The sequence below is a fragment of the Kogia breviceps genome, chromosome 13, assembly GCF_026419965.1.
Source record: "Kogia breviceps isolate mKogBre1 chromosome 13, mKogBre1 haplotype 1, whole genome shotgun sequence".
NCBI classification, from domain to species: Eukaryota; Metazoa; Chordata; class Mammalia; order Artiodactyla; family Physeteridae; genus Kogia; species Kogia breviceps.
In genome coordinates this window covers 41,177,726-41,201,679 of record NC_081322.1, presented here as the reverse complement: position 1 = coordinate 41,201,679, position 23,954 = coordinate 41,177,726, and the positions used below count along the sequence as shown (strand labels likewise).

Here is a 23,954-nt window from a genome sequence, read left to right as displayed (position 1 = left end):
GCCTACAAGGGGGAGGTGTGGGAGTGTGCAGGGAGGGCAGCTGTGTAGGAGCCTGAAGGTATACACTGTGACAATCACACCAACCCTTGGCCCCAATCACTGCCTCTACAAGGAAAAAGGTAGTGCCACCGAAGTGTCAAGCTTTATTGTTCCTCTGCTCTGTCCCCCTCCTGCTGCCCCAGGAGCAGGGCTGACTGGGACTCTGAGCCCAGGTCCTGGGCCTCCCTTGCCCTTCCCAGCACATGCTGGAGCTCGGCTCGGGCCCGACACAAGCCCTTGGCCTCCTGCACGTGGAAGAGATAGAATGCACCCGCCCCCAGCACCAGTCCTACACTGGGGGTCCAGAGCAGTACAGCAACTTCCCTGATTTCTCCTCCAGCCACCAGGGCACACAGCAACGTCAGGAGGAGAAGCCCTAGACCAATCACGTAGCCAGCGATGGTGGCCCACCAGCGACCTTGAGCCATGCCCTGGTCCAGTTCTGTCCAGGCCTCCCTTAGCACACTGATCAGCGGCGACCTCTCTGCTGGTCCCAGAACAAAGCGGGGCAGTGGGGAGGGAGAGTGAGGGTCTGAGGGAGGGATGGGGCTGCCCCATGGGGAAGGGCCAAGGAAAAGGATGGGGCTTACTCACCATGGGTAGGGCTGGGGTTATGCTGGGGGGGGCTGTGTCTCACACACAGAGTAGCCATCAGCGCCTCATGATCAGAGAGGGGGCTGCCGCTGTGAGGCTCGTGGCCTGTAGTAGTTCTGAGAGTCTTACAGGAGATGTATAGCCCAGACACTGCCTAGAAAGAGCGAGAGAGAAATTTCTGACAGTGCCTTTGCCAGAGAACCAGTTCCTGGCTATCCCATTCTCCAGCCGCCACTGATAAAAAAGACTAGACTAGTTGGACAAAGAATCAGCATAGGCTGATGAGCCATGAAGAGAGACAGAGGGTGAAGGCACATTGCAGGGAGAGGCCTGACCTTATAAAGCACATAGTCGATGCGGATACCCAAGGGGAATTGCTCTAGCTCCTGCCGGTTGACGTAGCAGTTCTCTGGTACCATCGTACAGCCTTCTTCAGGGCCCTAGGTGAATAGTGGGCTTGAATGAGGATGCAGGGGGAAGGAGGAGAGAAGCTGAGGGTGTAGGTGGGGAAATAATCAGCCAAGTCCTCACCTTGAAGTCCCGAGTCTCCAGATAGGCATCGTGCAGTCCCGTCCACTCCTTCAGCAGGCGGCAGCCCAGGTCCTTTGGGTGCAAGTTGAGGTCCCCACACAATAGAACCACATCAGCTTTCTTGGACGTGTGGCTGGGGGAACCAAGATGGTGAGGCAGGAACTCTTCCCTCATCAGCTCTGCCCTAAAAGTGGGGCCTTAGCCACCCCTCGCTTCCTGGACCCCATCCCACTTCCCCTGTGAAGCCCAGGCTCACACACTGGATGAACTGGGCCAGTTCCCAAGCTTGGGCCACACGATGTGCTAGGTAGATGTCCTTCTGTCGATTGTACTCGGCATGGAGCTGAGCGAGATAGAGGAGATAATTGCAGATGAGACTAAGGGTCCCAAGGGCAGGAGTAAATCAAGCTTGCATCTGTCACTTGGCATGCTGCCTGGTAAATATGTGTGGACCTTGCCTACTGGCCTTAGGAGATCCTGCCACCACACCTCACCCCAAGGCAGCCTGGCTAGAGGAGGAGTCCCATCTCTCCCTCCCAGGACCAGGCCGCCTGTCCCAGCCTTAGGCACTGCCGGCCTCACTCACATGGGTCACGTAGGCGTTGAACACCAATCCACCCAGATGGAGCACCAGCAGCCCCACGGCCTTCCCACAGAACCAGTCACCGTGGTGGATCTGCAGGCAGGAGGGGGCGGGAACTCAGGGCACTGCTACCCTCTTTCGGCCCATCCCCTGCAGCCCTAGGAAGGCCACCTCCCTCTTTTACCATGTGTTAGCGGGCAGCAAGGTGGGGAAGGAGGTGGAAGAGATCAGAGGTCAGGCTCACCATGTAAGGGTAGCCATTGAGGGTGAAGACGTGCTGGGTGAATTCCTGGATTGGGTGTTTGGAGAAGACACAGAGACCACTGCCAATGATGCCACTGAAAAGCCAAGTCCGAGTCAAGAGCCACAAAAGCAGGGAAATACCCAGCCCCCTTCCCCTCCCTCATCTCCCAGCTCTTATCAGCTACTTTTTTCTCCCTCTGATGCTGGTACCAGCCCAGATCGAAGCTCAAAGCGACGGTTTTTACTTGGGCTGACAGGATGACCTGATGATAGATCTGATGAGCTGGAGAGCTAGATCTTCCTCATTCCACCTTCTCCGGCTCCCACACCCAGACGAGAGGACGCTGGGACAGGGAGGCGGGCGCAGGAAGCACGGGGAAGGGCTGGCAGGGCCAGGGCCTCCAGCTCCGAGGCCAGGCTTCAGGGCCAGTGGGCTTCTCACCTCCTGAAGTAGTGTGCTGCTGGGTAGGCGGGCAGCAGCTTCTGCCTCAGGTACTGGAAGTCCTGCTCGCTCCACACCTGAGGGGAGGGGTGACGATACCTGCCGGCCCTTCCCCCAGGGCGGGAGCCCGCGCCCGCGCCCCAGCCGGCCCCACTCCCCGCCGGGCTTCCACACCAGCTCCGCGCGGCCCCACCTCCTCCAGGAGAGCTAGGTCGAAGCTCTCCCTGTTCAGAAAGTCTCCCAGGCGCTTTACGCGGTCGGTCCGGTGCTTGCTCAGGTAGGGAATGCCCCTGAGGACGAAAAGCGCAGGGGAGGTGACGGCTGGGGTGCTCGGGGCAGCAACGGAGCTGGGGCCAGATGCGGGCCCCGGAGGTAGGGGTTACCCCGCACCCCGAGGGTGTAGGGCAGGGGAGCGCCGTGGCCTGGCTGTGAGGAAGGCCTCCTGCCTCTGGCGAGCGGGACGGCGGCCCCAGACCCGGGTCGGCGGGCGCACTCACCAGCAGTTGAGGTTAAAGACTCTCAGTCGCAGGGAGAAGTTGGGCTTCATGGCGGGGACGCTCGGCGGCGCGGGACGGCTCGGCCTCCGCAGTGACGGCCGCGTTGGGGACAGCGGCGGGAGGGCGGCCTTCTCCGCGGGGCACCGCGCACAGGTGGTCGCCCTGCTCCCGCTCTCCTGGGAAGGCCGCGGCCCCCGAAGTGCACGCGCCCGGGGACTGACTCCCGCGTTACCCGGGCAACCGGCCGGGGCTGGCCCCAATCTGGCTGCGCAGCAACCCGGAAAGACGATCTGCGGTGTAATCAGCCGCTAACGGGAGGCGACTACCGCGTTGGAGGACCTGGGCTTGGGGTCCCAGAGGAGGTCCGTAGGTGGGGGCGGCGGTGGCAAACCACGTTGACGCACGCGAGGCGTGGGGTCCCCGTTCCTTTCCTCCGAAGCTCGTCGCTGGTGGCGGCCGCCCACGCGCCCTCTCCAGCTTCTCGGCCGCCTCCACAGCAACAGGCACAAAGTTGAGGAAAGGCTGGTCCTTCGCCGACCGCCCCGCCCCCGGCCCCCTCCTTCCGGCGAGCGGCGGGGGCGGGGCCGCGCGGTTGCCCTGGCGACGCGCTGTGTTTGTGACCCGAGGAGTCCCCGCGCGCAGCCATGACGAGCAGCTCGCAGACGCCGCCCGAGCAGTCACTGCAGGTGAAAGTGGTGGGGCTCTTTAAAAGCTCCAGCTTTCAAATTGCGAAGAGCGCCGCTGAGGTAACCGCGAAGAAACCTCAAGGGCGGGAAGGCCCGTCCCACTTCCGGGTCGTGCGCCTCCTGGTGGCGGGGGTCGAGGTTCAGGGAGGGGATATCCCGGCCGCGGTGGGCTGTCTCTGGATGGATCTCAGCGTGCAGAGGGCGAGGGCCGGTCCAGGCAGGAGTTCCACTTCGAGAAGGGCTACCTTTAAAGGGAGATCCGAGCGAAGGAATCGTTCAGAACCTTGTTGGGAATAAAGGTGATTCCTACCTCTACATTAACACACATTTTATCCCACATTAACTTGTAACTGAAATTATAGATTTTAAAACGTTGTGAAAAAAATGTTACCATATAACTAGCTGATTTTTTTACAAACTCCTTTCCCAAGTGATTTTTGTAAACTATTCATTCGGGGAGGGGTTTTGTTGTTTTTCTTTAAAGTTTTTATAGCAGTCACTGCATTCCAATCGAATTAGGTGCTTACGGGATTTCTTAACAAATGACTCACAAGCGCTTTGGAGAGTACAGACATTTCTTTGTAAACATGCAGAACAATGAAAAACACTTTAAGTAACTGGAAGAATTAGGCCAGGTTAGTAATACAGAAGCATTCCTACAACCCGAATGCAGGAGAAATGTAGAAGTGTTTAAAATGTTGAAATGTAAAATTCAGCACTTCTTTGGGGTTTGCTCCAGAAATGCTGTTGCAAGATTATGCCAAGCTTCTCTCCTTCAAAACCCCACTAGACTCCAGGACTATGCCTTATTCATGTCTGTATCTCCCAAAGTACCCAGCTGGATACTTGACACAAAATGATCCCAAACAGAAGAAATCTTAAGAAGTTCCTAACTTCTAACCTGCTCCAAGTCCACAGAGTTACAGTCTGAATTTAAATCAAGTCAGGAAATAGTGACTAATTTGTGAAACAGGTAAAGTTTACATCAAGATGAAGAGAACAAGTGATAAGAAGTCTGTGAAAATGATACATGGATCATTAAAAGTAGAAATTATGGACTGTGTTAGCTGGGCTGATAGGATCAGCGAAGTTATATGGCTCAAATTGTATTTAATAAGTGTGAGGGATTTTTTTTCTGTTTTCTTAGCTCCTTTTCTGAAGGCACGTTTTCTCCACACTGTAGAGAAGATGTTGGCAAAAAGTTTTTTCTGTAAAGTCCACATATAAGATTATTAGGCCTTTGGAGCCATAGGTTCTCAGTCATGACTACTCAACTCTGTCCTTGTGCAAAAGCAGCCACAGATAGTATGTAAATGAATGGTGGTTTTCCAATAAAACTTTTATTATGGACACTGAAATTGAACTTGCATATAATTTCACAGGACATGAAATGATTCTTCTTGTGATTCTTTTTCAACTGTTTAAAAATCTAAAAATTAGGGCTTCCCTGGTGGCGCAGTGGTTGAGAGTCCGCCTGCCGATGCAGGGGACACGGGTTTGTGCCCTGGTCTGGGAGGATCCCACGTGCCGCGGAGAGGCTAGGCCCGTGAGCCATGGCCGCTGAGCCTGTGCGTCCAGAGCCTGTGCTCCGCAACGGGAGAGGCCACAACAGTGAGAGGCCCGCGTACCGCAAAAAAAAAAAAAAAAAAAAAAAAATCTAAAAATTATTCTTAGTTCTCAAGTCTTACCAAAACAGGCAGTGGTCCAGCTTTGGTCTACTGGCCACAGTTTGCCAACTCCTGTTGCAGAGGACACTTAGTCAAGCAAACAACATCTTTATTACATTAATAATATTTTCACTTTCTTAAGTTTTGCCTACTGTAGCTCTATTTGAATATGAAAATATATGAATGTAAATTCAGTTAGTTCTATGTTAATAAAGGATCCTTGAATATATTTCCAACATGATCACTTGTGAGCAATCCCTGATGCCTAATTAACTGAAAGATTTAGATTTATAAAGAGTATTACAGGGCTTCCCTGGTGGCGCAGTGGTTGAGAGTCCACCTGCTGGTGCAGGGGATGCGGGTTCATGCCCCGGTCCGGGAGGATCCCGCATGCCTCAGAGCAGCTGGGCCCGTGGGCCGTGGCCGCTGAGCCTGCGCGTCCGGAGCCTGTGCTCTGCAACGGGAGAGGCCACAATGGTGAGAGGCCCGCGTACCGCAAAAAAAAAAAAAAAAAAAAAAAAAAAAAGAGTATTACATAATGTAGTCCATTCTGGAACAAATTATGAAGAAGCATGATTAAGTATGCTTAATTTGAAAACTATTGGGCTTATTAGTTATTCCAGATGGTCCCTCAGAAACAGCAATCATCCTGCACGACTGCCTCAGACAGAGTACAGATGCTGGAATTGAGAAAAAGGACACATCAGCTGTTGGTTGGGTACAGCAGACTAAGAAGGAAATGGCCAGATTGCTGTTGCCCTCTTCTGCTACCCCTGGTCCCAAGGCAGGGTACACTCACATCCTGGCTTTCTCCCCCTTGGACCATCCACCCTTGATGAAGCACGCCAAGCCAGTGTCCCCTTAGACCACAACAGAAGTGGCCAGATGACACTTTTCCCTTGTTGGTCCATTTACTTCTCAGACCTGCTCAGAAAGGTGATGGCTGTTACTGCCTCAACTGCCTTCCCTTGCTTTAGGAGGAGGCAAAGTGTAACATAACAGGAACCAAAACATTTTTTTTGACAGATGTTGTTAACCAGTAAGAATTTTCTCTGATTCATACAGACAAAACAAAATACATTAAGTCAATACATGCTCAATGTCTAGACCAAAACACATGTAATACTTCTCTTTTTCCCAAGGGGTATAACCACAACAATATCCTTTTGGTCATTCTCCATATGTCAGTGAATTAAAGCAATAACATTTCTTTATTTTAGTTAAAAGTATCCATAGATCCACTGAGGTTTAGTAAGAGTTTAATTTAGGGAAAAACTGGTCCTAAAAGAACATGGCAGGTCACAAAACTATTGGCATAAACTCACTTGTACATGTGTTTATGCAGTTGCTATGTGTGGATGGTCCACTATGTACCAAATATTGAGGCCAGTGGGAAACTAAGACATAGTCTTTGCCCTCAAGGAGCTTATTCTCTTCAGATGAGAGACCAATTAGTATGGCCTGGGGAGGGACTTACTGGAGGTAAGCACAGGGGCCTCTGGGAGCTGGCAAAAGGCATCTAAGCCAGACTGTGGCTTGGGTGTATGTTGCATAAAACTTCCTGAAGACCCCATAAAAACTGGGGCGAATGATTTCTACTTTAAAAGAGAACTTACTCTAAAATAATTATTCTATTTTGAAACTTAGAGTCTGAAGAGTAATTATCCATCCAAATTTGAAGACCCTATAATAGTTCCTGTTCAAGAATTTGCATGGGATCAATATCTACAGGAGAAAAAAAGGGTAAAGGATATTTGGGGTGTGGGAAATGAGCCAAGTTTTGCCTGATTTATTTACATATGCATTGGTTTGGAAAAACTGAAGTAGTAATTTTGATACAACTAGATTTTATTTCTCTAAATTACTTACTTTTCCTAAATTATTTCAGTCATTTTACCAAGCTGATTTTAAGAAAGAGTCAAACATTTACAGAATTTTCTTTTGGAAAGCATGTGATAAAGGTAAGTTTTAAACTCTCAGTGCTGCTATTTACTCATGCCGATGGCTACCCCTCTTTCCCAGCATATCACTTACTCATACTTCCTGTGACACCTGGGCACTTGGGTTACTGTGGCCTGGCACTCTTTTTGGCCCTAACTCTGGAAGGTTTCAGTGGTGTCCAGCACAGATATAGCAGGGGAGCATGTAAGGTTGCCTAGGGGAGCTCTGATGGTAGGAGCCAACTTCCCACAGGGTAGCCATGTTCTAATGGAAGCTTCCTTCTCTGCATTCTCCCCCCTAACAGTACCCTTGGAGAACTCCAGACCCTAAGGCTGGCAGAGCTTATCCAGGGATGGCAGATTGGTTTCCTCTCGGTTGCCATCCCTGATTAACTGGTAGTGCTGCCTGGAACATGTGGCACCCTGGCTCAGATACAGCTCATGTTGGGGGGCAGACTAGAAATGGGTATGCGCCCTGCTTGTCACCCTTGGCCCAGTCCTGTAGAGAGTCCCAGTCCTGGCTTCCCTGCCCAACCCCATCTCTCAGTGGCTGATGAGATCCCATTTCCCCTGACCAGAGCAGTTTTGAGTGTCCTGTGCTAGATTGCACAAGGATGTCCTGTGATTTATCATGCAGATAGTGCTGCTTTATTTCACTCTCTGCTCAGTCACATGAATGGTGCAAGACTGAGTCAAGAATACCATTATGTTAAGCCTCATACCATTTTCACAGCCACAGTACATTTTCGTTATATAATTCAAACAGAACCGTAACAAACACTTACCTATGGTGCTTATTATATGCCAGGCACTATTCTAATGACTTCTATAAATATTAACTCTAATCATTACAACAACTAGGGTGACCAGTGGTCCTGGTTTGCCTGGATCTGAGGGGTTTGCTGGAATGCACGAATTTCAATGCTAAAGCTGGGCTGGTCCTAGGCAAACCCAGACAGTTGGGCACCCTAACGTAAAACAATGTTTTTCTTAATTTTTATCACCAGACTTCCTAAACTGCCCTATCATATCGTGCTCTCCACCTACAGGAGACCCATGATTTCATGCTTCATGGTTTGCACTCATTCCTCTTCCGTATTCCCACCATACTCTGAAAGACTGGTGTGGATTCCATTCTGCAGTGTCTGACCCTTGTCAGCCTGGGTTGCTAACCTTGAGCCGTTTTGTGTTCTCTCCCTTCTGACTTTCTCATGGGGCCTGAACGAGGCTTCCTAGGTCATCAATGCTGCTTCTTCCCACATATCCTTAACTACTGTCTTTTCTTTCTTCCCTCCTCCTCCCTCATCTCCTGGATACTTGCCACCTTAACCTCTTCTTCCTCTTCAGGCCAGCTTTTTGTTCTCCTTTCACATAAGCATTGTCTTATGTTATACATAGTGCTTCTTAGCACATTTGAAGTTAGTCTGCACTGGCCTCAGTGCTTCAGTATAATGTAACGCCAACCATGAGGGATGGCTTCAGAGCCTTTGGGAAGGCCCTTTTCCCCCCTCCAAAAACAGGCAACATCATACATCCTAGTGCTGGAAAGCCCTAGAAAACATCGGGTCCAGCCTGCTATCTTGAGGTGATGAGGGCTCCTCATGTATAGAAGACACGCAGACAAGGCACATAATTTCAGCCTCCGAGTAAAGTGTACCTGCTACTGCATTTCTCCTACCAGGCTAGCTAAAATATCCACAATTAAAGTTTCCCTCCCCCTTTCAAAGTTTTTTGTCCCGTAAAATGTGAGAACCCTGATGAATTTCAACATTCCAGGGAGTACTGACCCATAGGCTCAGAGATTGATAGTTCAGCATGAACAAGTTTAGGGAGTGAGGAATCTGAAGCGAGCTCCTCCTGAGAGAAGAGCCGGAAATGGAGCAAGCTAGCAGCTAAAGGCAAACTGTTCCCCAAACCGGCATTTCTCCAAGTGCGGTCTCCAGACCAGCCACAGCAGCAGCGTCCCATGGGATGCTGTTAGAAATGCAGATTCTCAGGCCCCATCCCAGAATCAGAAACTTAGGGTGGGGCTCAGGAATCTGTAATTCTGACTGCCCACTAAAATTGGAGAACAGCTATCCCAGATGATGCACAGCTTTGCCAGGACTGGCACTGGGTAATAATAACCCAGATCTACTCAGAGGCCACATTACTCAGTGGCCACACACCGAGGTTTAGGAGGTTGGCTGGCAGTGCTTTATGGATGAAAACACCAATGCACTTCATTCTGAGGGGCTTAGGGCTTAAAAGTGTTAAGGAGGGACTTCCCTGGTGGTCCAGTGGTTAAGACTCCGCACTTCCACTGCAGGAGGCGCAGGTTTGATCCCTGGTCGGGGAACTAAGATCCCGCATGCTGCGCAGCCAAAAAATAAATAAATTACTTGAGTTTTAAAAAAAATTGTTATGGAAGGTGAGTTCTCTTCCTCACGGCCCCTGGCATGCCCTGCAAACTGCTGCTGGCCCTCAGGAGGCTTTTCCTCACCTGGTCTGATTTCCCTCCATCAAAAAAGCGTTCTTTCCATCCTTCCCATTGAAAACCATGTCTTATTTAGGACCCCTAACCAACTATGCATACAGTAAAATGTGCTTCAGAAATGAAGCTAAAAGACTGCATTTTGTTTTCAAATTAATATAACAAGTATGCTATGCACACAAACTTCTATTACCAGATTACCATCTATTTTCTAAGATCGTACCATTTTAAAGATCACTGTTAGGTCATTCTTTGATTTCAACACCGTCAGAGTCTTGAAAATGTTCTTAAATTCCCTTTGAGAGCAAAATTCTGAAAGACGGCAAAAAATGTATTTTTTAAAGATTCAGTCCTAGGGTTGATTCAAGCTCTGGCTTGTGGGTTTAGCTAGGTTCCCCCCCATCCTCACCCCCACCCCCCATTACATTTTTTTGGCCCTTTTCCTTTACAGGAACTTAAGAATGAAATCTGGGAATATTCTTCCTATGTGATGTGTTTTATTAACGATCAGCTCCTGGGTGATGCACTTGATCTTCAGAAATGGGCCCACAAAGTGTGGGATATAGTTGATTTTAAGCCTCCTGCACTTTATGAAGCACTTACTATGGATTATTCTGCCAAATTCTTAAGAGACACGAAGGCAAGTCGCACTAATTTTTTAAAGGAAAATAGTGGAATCTTTGAGCATTTACATTGATTGACCATTAATTACTGATAACCTAGCAAAGGGAATATAAAAGAGTAAGAGACTAGGTTAAGTTGTCAATGATCTTATGATCCAGTTGCAAAGGATTCATGGCAGGGTTTGGCTTGGTGGTGTGTAAAGCAAGCCTATCTCACAGCAGGCAGATGGCACCGGGAGAAGATCATCCCTGTTCAAACATTTCTACTCCCCACTAGAAGCTTATATGCATTAATTGTCATCTATTTAAAAATATTAACACCTTCCCCTCAGAGAAGGTCAAGCGTATCCTTCATTCACCTTTAGCATAAAATATTTTAATTAATACTTTCTAACACCTAAGTGACAGCTACTGCACTAGAGAATGGCAAGTTTGAGAAGGTGACGTTTTAAAGCATGACACATAGTTGGCAAGAGCAGGACTAGACATGCTATGGCATTGGGGAGGTTTCCAATGGCAGAGGACAGTTAGGAAGTGTGAGGTCCAGAGAGCAAGAGACAGCCATCAGGGTGGAATGGCAATAGAGGTAAAAGTATGTAATTTTGCTCAGAAACCTTGTAGCCAACAGCTACCACATGCTGAAAATTATTTCATGCCCATGGTGGCCTGTGCCTACATAAAGACCCAGTGCTAGGATCTGAGTTGTGCAAAGGCAAAGACCTTGTCTCGTTCACCCTTGTTCAACCACTGCCTTAACAGAATCTGAAACATTGGAGGTGCTCAGTGAATATTTTGTTGAATAAACAATGCACTTGGAAAATGCTTGAAACTCTAGGGTGTGGGGAGGAAGTTAACATTCATAGCAGTTCATTCCCAAAGGGACAGGAGTCTAGAAGTACATGGTGTACTCTGGGAATGGCAGGGGACAGCAGGGAGGCCAGAATTAGTGGGAAACAACACTGGGAAAATGAGACTCAGTCAGGATTCCTGGTGCCAACAGTACCAAGCTGTTCTCACTAACTTGAGGGAAAAAGTATTAAAAGGATGTTGGTAACCTCACAATTGACAGGAAAGCTGGAGAACCAGCTTTGGAAAGCAGGCAGGAACCAAGGGAGACCTGGCAGCAGGAAAACATGGCCAGAGTCACGCCCCAGGAATGTGCAGCCAGGATGCTGCCACGGGTGCCCAATGGCCCTAATGCTGCCTTCACCGAGCATAACTTCTCAGCTCTCCTTGTGTCTCCGTCACTTCCTAGACATCTAAGGCCCTGGGCAGGAGCACCTGACTAGTCGAGCCCAGGTTATATGCCCACACCCTGGCTCACACATAGCGGGAAAAGAGAGGAGGTTCTCCAGAGGCTGGTGCAACCTTGTGAGGAGTTTCTCAAATAGGAAAGGTGCTTAGATGTTTAAAAAAAACAGAACACAAACAAACCCCAAAATCAGATCCACTAGAGAAAGGTTGAACTTACTGTCCACTCTTAACTGGTTAGTTAGATTTCATCCAGAAGGAAGCAAGCCAACAAAACTTTTCATCAAGAGTATGACATTATCTTCTTTGGTGTTTCGGAAAAAATGTTAGGGCTGTGACCAAACAGGGTACAGTGGGGAAAGCTTGGTGGCAGGGTGGCCATTTGGAAGTCTGCTATAGTAGTGTGAGCTAGAAATAATGACAGCCTGAATTAATTAGTGGCTGTAAGGAGAGAGGACCCAGATTCCGGAGAAAATCCTTGGATTTTCTGCACAGAGGCTAGATTTTTCGTGCTGAGTAAAACCCTGGGACTTGTTTACTTCCGGTTTGGAACAATATAGCAGACAATTAGGTTTGGCTGCTAGGTGACCTTATCTTGTGTCACAGTCACTTACTCTCTTTTCATTAGAATTTTTAGAATTATCTACTCTTGACAACCACATGAAGATAATATATTGATGCCCAGGGAAGTTTAATGATGTCTGAATGTACTCACTCACTTCAGAAATCAATTATGACTTGCAACATGTCCTTTTTCCTCCTAAACCTATGAAGTTTACTATATTATGCCTCTTATTCTAAAGTTATAATATTCTTTTATAATTAAGAACTTGTAGTACAGAAGCTTAGAGGCACAATCAATTATAATAAGTGTAGATGTAATACTTCATTCCTGGATGCCAGATATTACAATACTATTTCAGTCTTTTAATTAAAAAAAAAAGCTTAGAGCCACATAAAATAATGATAGCGATGCAACTAAAAGTGATTTCATTTATGCCTCCTAGATTCTTAAGAAATAGGGCAGGGCAAATTATGTACTTGTTAAATCAGGCAGCATTTTTATATGAGAATGGTGCCTAAAAGTTGAAATGTATTCCATTATACGTGTTCTGCTCCCTAAATGAATGCTACTGTGATGGAGAACAGTGTTCTCACTTTGGATGCCTCTTTGTAGGGCTAGACAAGGGCTCACAAATGTTAGCTGTCTCTACCAGAAAGGATGTCAATTGAAAACAAGAGCTAGGGCATCTGGGAGTATGAGGTCATGAATGAAATAACTCAAAAGCACAGCATCCTCTCTTTCCTAACCCTGGTATGGTACCTCCTATTCATATAGTGGCCTTATTTTCCTGCTCAGAAAGACTATGGCCTGGCTCTGCTCAGCTAATTTGTGCAGTCTCTGAAAATCCAGAACATACAGTAACCAAATCCATGGGCTCATGTTGGATCTTTTCCCAGAATTACTCAGGAAAGAAAAGAATTCCCAGTCTGCTGCTTTTTCCAGAGGGAATGACCGGTGTTCCTTTCCACACCCAGTTTGTGATGCAGTGGATATCTAGATCATGTGCTGTCAGTCTTGTGTGATAGTATGTTAATGTGATTCAGAGCTTTACCACTTAAGGGTTTTAAAAAGCATGTTATTTAGGTAGTAAAATTTTGGTATAATGAAACAAACATCCTTAAGTCATTCTTTTAATTTTGCTGTTACATTATCTACTGTTAATGCTGTCAATCATCTTATCACTGAAAACATTATTCTATTATATTTTTGGTCATTTCTAAAACTTTCTGCTAAAACACTGACCTGCATTACCTTCTTCTCTCTAATTTTAATAGCATGATTTTGTGTTCTTGGACATTTCTATTGATTTTTATCCAATTGGAAGATTGATTTTTGAGGTAAGAGGTTTTTGGTTGTTGTTTTTTAATAAGTTGGGGGGAGTGAGAATCTCTGTCAAAATGTTAAGTTTTTAATCTATGAAACCTTTTATCTTTATTTTTAGCTATATTGTGATACATGTCCCAAAACATGTAAAAATTTTCATATCCTGTGCACAGGAAAAGCAGGGTTTTCCCAAAGTGGCATCAGGCTACATTACACAGGTTCCATTTTTCATCGAGTGGTACGGAATGGTTGGATACAAGGAGGAGGTGAGTTTAAAAGCTTAAATACAACTTAGTTGCAACATTAAATCAGAATGCCCAAACTTTTGTTTATCTGCCTTTGTGAAATTCATATAGAATTAGATATATTTAATATTAGATGTTATATATATATTTAAAGGATGTTTTATATGGCCAAATGATGAATTAAGATATTCATACTCCTTTTAAAAATTTCCTAATTATTAAAATAAACAAATCTAAAGTGTGTTACCCAGAATATTCCAGGTTAAAAAGTAATACAAGCAAGTTGGATAGAGCAGAGCAAGAAGAACTACGATCCTGCAGCCTGTGGAACGAAAACCACATTCACAGAAAGACAGACAAAATGAAAAGGCAGAGGACTATGTACCAGATGAAGGAACAAGATAAAACCCCAAAAAAACAACTAAGTGAAGTGGAGATATGCAACCTTCCAGAAAAAGAATTCAGAATAATGATAGTGAAGATGATCCAGGACCTCAGAAAAAGAATGGAGGCAAAGATTGAGAAGGTGAAAGAAATGTTTAAAAAAGATCTAGTAGAATTAAAGAACAAACAAACAGAGATGAACAATACAGTAACTGAAATGAAAAATACACTAGAAGGAATCAGTAGCAGAATAACTGAGGCAGAAGAATGGATAAGTGACCTGGAAGACAGAATGTTGGAATTCACTGCCATGGAACAAAATAAAGAAAAATGAATGAAAGGAAATGAAGACCAAGAGACTTCTGGGACAACATTAAACGCAACAACATTCACATTATAGGGGGTCCCAGAAGGAGAAGAGAGAAAGGATCTGAGAAAATATGCGAAGAGATTATAGTCAAAAACTTCACTAACATGGGAAAGGAAATAGCCACCCAAGTCCAAGAAGTACAGAGAGTCCCAGGTAGGATAAACCCAAGGAGAAGCATGCTGAGACACATAGTAATCAAACTGACAAAATTAAAGCCAAAGAAAAATTATTAAAAGCAACAAGGGAAAAACGACAACATACAAGGGAACTCCCATAAGGTTAACAGCTGATTTCTCAGCAGAAACTCTACGAGCCAGAAGGGAGTGGCATGATATATTTAAAATGATGAAAGGGAAGAACCTACAACAAGATTACTCTACACGGCAAAGATATCATTCAGATTTGATGGAGAAATCAAAAACTATACAGACGAGCAAAAGTTAAGAGAATTCAGCAACACCAAACCAGCTCTACAACAAATGCTAAAGGAACATCTCTAAGTAGGAAACACAAGAGAAGAAAAGGACCTACAAAAACAAACCCAAAACAATTAAGAAAACAGTAATAGGAACATACATATTGATAATTACCTTAAATGTGAATGGATTAAATGCTCCAACCAAAAGACACAGGCTTGCTGAATGGATACAAAAACAAGACCTGTATATATGCTGTCTACAAGAGACCCACTTCAGACCTAGGAACATATACAGATTGAAAGTGAGGGGATGGAAAAAGATATTCCATGCAAATGGAAATCAAAAGAAAGCTGAAGGGATTCCCTGGTGGTGCGGTGGTTGGGAGTCCGCCTGCTGATGCAGGGGACACGGGTTCGTGCCCCGGTCCGGGAAGATCCCACATGCCGCGGAGCGGCTGGGCCCAGGAGCCATGGCCGCTGAGCCTGCGCGTCTGGAGCCTGTGCTCCACAATGGGAGAGGCCACAACAGTGAGAGGCCCGTGTACCGCAAAAAAAAAAAAAAAAAAAAAAAAAGAAAAGAAAGAAAGCTGGAGTAGCAATACTCATATCAGATAAAATACACTTTAAAATAAAGAATGTTACAAGAGACAAGGAAGGACACTACATAATGATCAAGGGATCAATCCAAGAAGAAGATACAACAATTATAAATATATATGCACCCAACATAGGAGCACCTCAATATATAAGGCAAATGCTAACAGCTTTAAAAGAGGAAATCGATGGTAAAACATTAATAGTGGGGGACTTGAACACCTCACTCACACCAATGGACAGATCATCCAGACAGAAAATTAATAAGGAAACACAAGCTTTAAATGACACAATAATACACCAGATAGATTTAATTGATATTTATAGGACATTCCATCCGAAAACAGCAGATTACGCTTTCTTCTCAAGTGCACACAGAACATTCTCCAGGATAGATCACATCTTGGGTCACAAATCAAGCCTCGGTAAATTTAAGAAAATTGAAATCACATCAAGCATCTTTTCCAACCACAACACTATGAGATTAGAAATCAATTACAGGGGAAAAAATGTAAAAAACACAAACACATGGAGGCTAAACAATACGTTACTAAATAACCAAGAGATCACTGAAGAAATCAAAGAGGAAATCAAAAAATACCTAGAGACAAATGACAATGAAAACATGATGATCCAAAACCTATGTGATGCAGCAAAAGCAGTTCTAAGACAGAAGTTTATAGCGATGCAATCCTACCTCAAGAAACAAGAAAAATCTCAAATAAACAATCTAACCTTACACCTAAAGGAACCAGAGAAAGAACAAACAAAACCCAAAGTGAGTAGAAGGAAAGAAATCATAAAGATCAGAGCAGAAATAAATGAAATAGAAACAAAGAAAACAATAGCAAAGATCAATAAAACTAAAAGCTGGTTGAGAAGATAAAATTGATAAACCTTTAGCCAGACTCATCAAGAAAAAGAGGGAGAGGACTCAAATCAGTAAAATTAGAAATGAAAAAGGAGAAGTTACAATGGACACCACAGAAATACAAAGCATCATAGGAGACTACTACAAGCAACTCTATGCCAATAAAATGGATAACCTGGAAGGAATGGACAAATTCTTAGAAAAGTATACCCTTCCAAGACTGAACCAGGAAGAAATCGAAAATAGGAACAGACCAATCACAAGTAATGAAATTGAAACTGTGATTAAAAATGTTCCAACAAACAAAAGTCCAGGACCAGATGGCTTCACAGGTGAATTCTATCAAACATTTAGAGAAGAGCTAACACCCATGCTTCTCAAACTCTTCCAAAAAACTGCAGAGGAAGGAACACTCCCAAACTCATTCTACGAGGCCACCATCACCCTGATACCAAAACCAGACAAAGATACTACAAAAAAAAGAAAATTATAGAATAATATCACTGATAAATACAGATGCAAAACTCCTCAGCAAAACACTAGCAAACAGAATCCAACAACACATTAAAAGGACCATACACCATGATCAAGTGGGATTTATCTCAGGGATGCAAGGATTCTTCAATATATGCAAATCAATCAATGTAATACACCATATTAAGAAACTGAAGAATAAAAACCATATGATCATCTCAATAGATGCAGAAAAAGCTTCTGTCAAAATTCAACACCCATTTATGATAAAAACTCTCCAGAAAGTGGGCCTAGAGAGAACTACCTCAACATAATAAAGGCCATATACGACAAATCCACAGCAAACATCATTCTCAATGGTGAAAAACTGAAAGCATTTCCTCTAAGATCAGGAACAAGACAAGGATGTCCACTCTCACCACTATTATTCAACATAGTTTTGGAAGTCCAGCCACAGCAATCAGAGAAGAAAAAGAAATGAAAGGAATATAAATTGGAAAAGAATAAGTAAAACTGTCACTGCAGATGACATAATACTATACATAGAGAATCCTAAAGATGCCACCAGAAAACTACTAGAGCTATTCAGTGAATTTGGTAAATTTGCAGGATACAAAATTAATGCACAGAAATCTCTTGCATTCCTATACACTAACAATGAAAGATCAGAAGGAGAAATTGAGGAAACAATCCCATTCACCATTGCAACAAAAAGAATAAAATACCTAGGAATAAACCTACCTAAGGAAGTGAAAGACCTGTACTCAGAAAACGATAAGATAGTAATGAAAGAAATCAAAGATGACACAAATGGAGATATATACCATGCTCTTGGACTAGAAGAATCAATATTGTGAAAATGACTATACTACACAAAGCAATCTACAGATTCAATGCAATCCCTGTCAAATTACCAATGGCACTTTTTATAGAACTAGAACAAAAAATCTTAAAATTTGTATGGAGACACAAAAGACCCCAAATAGCCAAAGCAATCTTGAGAAGAGAAAACGGAGATGGAGGGATCAGACTCCCTGACTTCCGACTATACTACAGAGCTACAGTAATCAAGACAATATGGTACTGGCACAAAACAGAAATATAGATCAATGGAACAGTATAGAAAGTCCAGAGATAAACTCACACACTTATGGTCAACTAATCTATGACAAAAGAGGCAAGGATATACAATGAAGAAAAGACAGTCTCTTCAATAAGTGGTGCTGGGAAAACTGGACAGCTACATGTAAAAGAATGAAATTAGAACACTCCCTAACACCATACACAAAAATAAACTCAAAATGGATTACAGACTGAAATGTAAGACCGGACACTACAAAACTCTTAGAGGAAAACATAGGAAGAACACTCTTTGACATAAATCACAGCAAAATCTTTTTTGACCCACCTCCTAGAGTAATGGAAATAAAAACAAAAATAAACAAGTGAAACCTAATGAAACTTCAAAGCTTCTGCACAGCAAAGGAAACCATAAACAAGACGAAAAGACAACCCTCAGAATGGGAGAAAATATTTGCAAATGAATCAATGGACAAAGGATTAATCTCTAAAATATATAAACAGCTCATGCAGCTCAATATTAAAAAAAAGAACAACCCAGTCAAAAAATGGGCAGAATACCTAAATAGACATTTCTCCAAAGAGGACGTACAGATGACCAAGAGGCACATGAAAAGCTGCTCAACATCACTAATTATTAGAGAAATGCAAATCAAAACTGCAATGAGGTATCACCTCACACTGGTTAGAATGGGCATCATCAGAAAATCTACAAACAACAAATGCTGGAGAGGGTGCGGAGAAAAGGGAACCTTCTTGCACTGTTGGTGGGAAATGTAAATTGCTACAGCCACTATGGAGAACAGTATGGAGGGTCCTTAAGAAATAAAAATAGAATTACCATATGACCCAGCAATCCCACTACTGGGCATATACCCAGAGAAAACCATAATTCAAAAGGACACATGCACCCTAGTGTTCACTGCAGCACTATTTACAATAGCCAGGTCATGGAAGCAACATAAATGCCCATTGACAGATGAATGGATAAAGATGTGGTACATATATACAATGGAATATTACTCAGCCATAAAAAGGAACGAAATTGGGTCACTTGTAGAGACATGGATGGACCTAGAGACTGTCATAGAGTGACGTCAGAAAGAGAAAAAGAAATATCATATATTAAGCCACAGGATCTAAACAATGGTACAGATGAACAGTTTGCAAGGCAGAAATAGAGACACAGATGTAGAGAACATGTATCGACACCAAGGAGGGGAAAGCGGGGAGGCGGGGGTTGTGGTGGGATGAATTGGGAGATTGGCATTGATATATATGCACTAACATGTATAAAACAGGTAACTGATAAGAACCTGCTGTATTAAAAAAAATTCAAAAATTAAGAAAAAAGTAGGATAACTTTTTTTAACCGAAAGATAATTTTAAATGCTCACCTAAAAAAAAAGTGTATGTAGAAAATACAGTGCTTTTAAGAAACATATTAAAGGTGGGAATTTGAAAACAGAATGAAAGAAAAACAGCTTATTTCTCACCAAAGATGTTACATTGTTACAACTGAAGTAAGATCTAAAGCATTTTGGTCTCCATCTTTGCTTTCTATTCAGGTCAGTCCTTTGGCTTTACACACACTAAGGTGCCTGATTAGCAGTACAAAATTAAATTTTGGAGGCTTTTTAGGAGATATCCCATAGGGAGCAATCAGGCAGCAATTTAAAATTAATTGGCTTATTAGTGTGGAAAGCGATTTGCTTGAACTTGATGAAATATGCAGGGGCTTAAATTAATAATGTTTCATTATTTTTCTATAATCTGGAACATTCTGAGTCTGATGAGGAGGAAAATGTAGATTTAATCCAAGTATCTTGTATGTAAATCAACTGTTTTTTCCTCAGTTTCTCTAAAATGAGATATCACCAATACTGTTTTCTAACCTAATTATTTTTCACTTTATATAGTATTCACCTTCATATGTCAATCAATATACATAAACACATAAAATGTTTAGGGTCTGCCTAATTTTTCATCATAGTGCTATGCCAATTTAATTAATTTCCCATTTGTGAACATTTAGACTGTTCTCCATTTTTTGTTAGTATAAAACAATCCTTAAGAGGGCCCATATCGGGACTTCCCTGGTGGCACAGTGGTTAAGAATCTGCCTGCCAATGCTGGGGACATGGGTTCGAGCCCTGGTCCGGGAAGATCCCACATGACGCAGAGCAACTAAGCCCGTGAGACACAACTAGTAAGCCCGGGCACCACAACTACTGAAGCCCACATGCCTAGAGCCTGTGCTCCGCAACAAGAGAAGACACTGCAATGAGACGCCTGTGCACCGCAGTGAAGAGTAGACCCTGTTCACCACAGCTAGAGAAAGCCCGAAGCAGCTAGAGAAAGCCTGAAGCAGCAACGAAGACCCAACGCAGCCAAAAAAAAAAAAAAAGAAAAATTAATTTAAAATAATAATAATAAAAAAAAAGAGGGCCCATTATCAGTGTCTCCTGATACTTAGTTCAGTGTTGACTCCGATGTGTTGGGCTTCCGGATGCTGTGTTCTTCTTTGTTTTGCTTTTGGCTAGACCTCCCCTCACCGCTGTGAGCCCCAGAGCAAAACTTGGGAAAAGTAGGCCATGTTACTTGTCTATTTATTTGAAGTAAAATCTCCAAATAGTAAGTGTATAGGTCTCAGGTCATGGTTTCAGATCACAAGGCAGTGATGTTTAAGGACAGTTTGGAAAGGAAATTCTGGTTACTAAATTCAAATCCAAACTGATACATACAAGTTGTACCATGCTGGATAAGGCACTTGTCATCTCTGAATAAGTTTCTTAATCATAATTATAATATCACAGGTTGTGGTGAGGATTCAATGACATGGTATATTGAAAGTGCCAAGCTTTTAAAGTATTCTCTTCCTTCAGATGTCAGGTTCCCACAGGGCTGTGAGTAGAATTTCAGAGTGCAGGAGCTAAGTGTGGTTTGGTGTTGTGCCTTCGGATGCTTCCAGGCACTATTGCTCGCCCTTTGGGACCAACAGGCCCTACACAGCCTTCCTTCTCCCCGCAACCCCATCTCATCTTCTGACCTCTCCCTCTTGCTCACTCTGCTCCACACATTCGGCTCCTTGCTGTTCCTTAGCACATCAAGCATATGTGTGCCCTGAGGTCTTTGTTGTTTCTTTTGCCTGAGATATCTACACCCAGCTATTCCTCCACGTATGCCCTTGCATCGACCCCTGATCTGTTTCTGATTTTTGCTAAGAGTTTATCTCAGTGGGGACTACATGACCACCCTATTCAAAAAATGCCACCTTCCTCTCCATATACCTCTCCTCACCCCCTTCTCTGCTACTCTCCTATCCCCTTACCCAGCTTTATTTTTCTTCCTAGCACTTTTCACCACTGGACATACTATTAATATTTCTTTGTTAACTGATTTATTGTCTGTTTCTTTTCACTAGAATATAAGTTCCATGTGGGCAGAGATTTTTATCTATTTTGTTCAATGTTACATCCTCAGGTTGGAGAACAGTGCCTGGCATATAGTAGATGCTTTTTAAGAATTTGTTAGAAGAATGAATGAATGAATGAATGAACAGATAGTTAAACAGGAAACATACATTCTGTTCATTTCTGAAGTATGAAGTTAATGAAGATACCAAGTTATTAAGCCACCTTGGCAGTTATTAAGCCTCTTTGTGGCTCCCACAGGCCTACTGCCTTTAGAAGGATCTCTTGAGATATAGTTTAATACATTTTATCATCATCATGGTCATCAGAATGATGGTAAAGATGATAATGAGAGGATACATTCCATAAGTGTGATGCTGCACAATAATAATGGACACTAATGAAGGAGCACGACACTCTGCCAGGCTCCACACCATGTGCTCTCCCTACATGACTGCCTTTAACCCTCAGAACTACTTGGGAGGCACTTCCCATTATCCCTGTCTATATAGATGAGGAAACAGTTTTAGAAAAGGTAACCAACATCAAGATTGAAATCAAAATCATCTGACTCTGAAGTTTACTTTTAACCACTATTCTGCATTGCTGAATTTGTTGTCAGAAATATAGAAATAATATTAGATATCCAAAGCTGAATTCAAGGGGGTGGGTTATGGACACAAAAAATATTAAATACTGATTGAAATGGTGTCAATATAAAATATTCACCTGGGAGATCTAAAGCACAGGGCAAGAGTAATGGCAGGTGCTGGAGACAGAGGGCAAGGGAGTGTCACTGGTGTTTACATAAGTTAGCAGGGGAGGGGAATCACCTGGGCAGATTTGCCTGAGGTGAAGGAACTGGTGGGAGGACATTCAAGTTCTGCACACCTGGATTTAGCCTGGGGCTACTGCAGCAGGCTCCTGAGAATAGCCATAGGCTGGGGGATGAATGGGGGGGGGAGGCAGACTTATCAGGCAGAATAGCTGGAGACTTAAGGCTTATCAGTTAACTTCTGAACCAGCTTTATGAACAGTACAATTTAAATACTATATGCCCCTGTCCTGCATAAATTCTCTCCCCATGCTTGCATCAGATTTCTTTAAAATAGCACAGACTCTTTTATTATAGATAAAGCACTCATATTGAGTTTAAATGGCACAGTCCTTCAACAGTTATTTATTATGCACTATTCAAGGAGGGTGGTCTAGAGAGCTGAAGGAAGTAAAGGGGGTGATGGGGAAAACACAGACCTCAGAGACCTCTAGTTTCATTAGAGCTAGCTTTGCTTCCCTGGTAGCTGTGAATTGATAAAAAATATAACTTGTGCATGGAGGATTTTTATAGTGGGATCATTGCCTAAGCCAAAATATGCATATAATGTGAAACAAGTCCTATAAATACCATTTTAAAAAAACCTCATTATAGTACAAAGGAACTTCTTTTCTAAAACACCAGATAAATGAGTTACCACCATAGGGCAAGGAATAAAAATTTGAACATTAATTCTTTTTAGAGTATCTATTTTTATTCTTGTGTTAAAAAGACCTTACGGTTCCTATTTCATCCTCTCAGCTTAATCTTTCCATTTTTCTGAAAAGCAAGAGGTTTCATGGAATAACTTGTGAAATAAGCAGAATTTATATGAACACACACTCTTTAAATCGTGACCACAATTATAATTTAATACTTAATCATTTCAAAGGTTTTGCATTAAATTTAACATATTTCAGAGTTAGGGGAAAAATGGGATAATAAATGTAAAAGTACTTACAAAATACAAGTGAAATCATTATAGAAATATTTTCATGGTATAGATTTTGGAACAGTTAGGTAACTTACTCTAGTTATTGTTGTAAGTGGAATCATAATTTAAAGCATTCTTTCCCTGCCATTACTGTATTCTCTTTTTTAGTCTCAGAATGTTAATGTTTATGTTTTGCTATTTCTCAGATATAGTTGCTGGAAAAGGAGATGGTGGAGAGTCAATTTATGGACCAACATTTGAAGGTATGTATCTTTAAATTTTGTCAGTCTTTTTTTTTTTTTTTTTTTTTTGTGGTACACGGGCCTCTCACTGTTGTGGCCTCTCCCGTTGCGGAACACAGGCTCCGGACGCGCAGGACCAGCGGCCATGGCTCACGAGCCCAGCCGTTCCGCGGCATGTGGGATCCTCCCGGATCCGTGTCCCCTGCATCAGCAGGCGTACTCTCAACCACTGCGCCACGAGGGAAGCCCTGTCAGTCATATTTTAATTGACTATTCAAATTTAACAGGACTGGACGATTTCACAACCCCAAATTAGATATTGTTTGGGGTAATATACTACAAGTACACATACTAAAAGTGGGAGTTTAAAATAGGGTAGGTGGGAAGGCATCCCAGTCCAGTTCAGAATAGCTTTGTACATAAAATTTTTCACTTGCCTAATTATGTTATTTCTTTAGGATAAGTTTCTAGAATTAGGATTGTAAGGGGTAGAAGGGAATTTATATTTTTAAGGCTTGTACTTTGCCATGCTCACAGAACTGGTACCTTGATAATCATCCTACTAAGACTGCAATTGGGGATTCTGAGAAGATGATAGTGGTGGTGGTGGCATAGTTCTTTAATTTTTTGAAATCCCAACATAAATAGAGACAAAAGA

The 23,954-nt window shown here is 43.3% G+C and overlaps 2 protein-coding genes across 6 annotated transcripts in view; one reads left to right on the top strand and one right to left on the bottom strand.

Moving 5' to 3' along the window:
• Window positions 1-120: 120 nt before the first annotated feature.
• SMPD2 (sphingomyelin phosphodiesterase 2) overlaps window positions 121-23,954 on the bottom strand; it is a 46,448-nt gene continuing 22,614 nt past the window's right edge. For 2 of the 3 annotated variants that reach the window (XM_067011605.1, XM_067011604.1), the window contains 10 exons: window positions 2,930-3,860; window positions 2,626-2,722; window positions 2,433-2,509; window positions 1,992-2,085; window positions 1,751-1,840; window positions 1,425-1,507; window positions 1,165-1,297; window positions 969-1,073; window positions 634-787; window positions 121-526 (listed from right to left, as the gene is read on the bottom strand). In XM_067011605.1, coding sequence (XP_066867706.1) covers window positions 144-526; window positions 634-787; window positions 969-1,073; window positions 1,165-1,297; window positions 1,425-1,507; window positions 1,751-1,840; window positions 1,992-2,085; window positions 2,433-2,509; window positions 2,626-2,722; window positions 2,930-2,979 — 1,266 coding nt within the window. In that variant the 5' untranslated portion in view covers window positions 2,980-3,860 and the 3' untranslated portion in view covers window positions 121-143. The remainder of the gene's footprint in view (window positions 527-633; window positions 788-968; window positions 1,074-1,164; window positions 1,298-1,424; window positions 1,508-1,750; window positions 1,841-1,991; window positions 2,086-2,432; window positions 2,510-2,625; window positions 2,723-2,929; window positions 3,861-23,954) is intronic. The other variant, XM_067011606.1, reaches the window with a different exon arrangement.
• The window catches only part of PPIL6 (peptidylprolyl isomerase like 6), a 38,199-nt gene continuing 17,162 nt past the window's right edge, over window positions 2,918-23,954 (top strand). For 2 of the 3 annotated variants that reach the window (XM_059083649.2, XM_067011607.1), the window contains exons 1-6: window positions 2,918-3,675; window positions 6,930-7,025; window positions 10,147-10,335; window positions 13,409-13,471; window positions 13,576-13,723; window positions 23,261-23,317. In XM_059083649.2, coding sequence (XP_058939632.1) covers window positions 3,574-3,675; window positions 6,930-7,025; window positions 10,147-10,335; window positions 13,409-13,471; window positions 13,576-13,723; window positions 23,261-23,317 — 655 coding nt within the window. In that variant the 5' untranslated portion in view covers window positions 2,918-3,573. The remainder of the gene's footprint in view (window positions 3,676-6,929; window positions 7,026-10,146; window positions 10,336-13,408; window positions 13,472-13,575; window positions 13,724-23,260; window positions 23,318-23,954) is intronic. The other variant, XM_059083650.2, reaches the window with a different exon arrangement.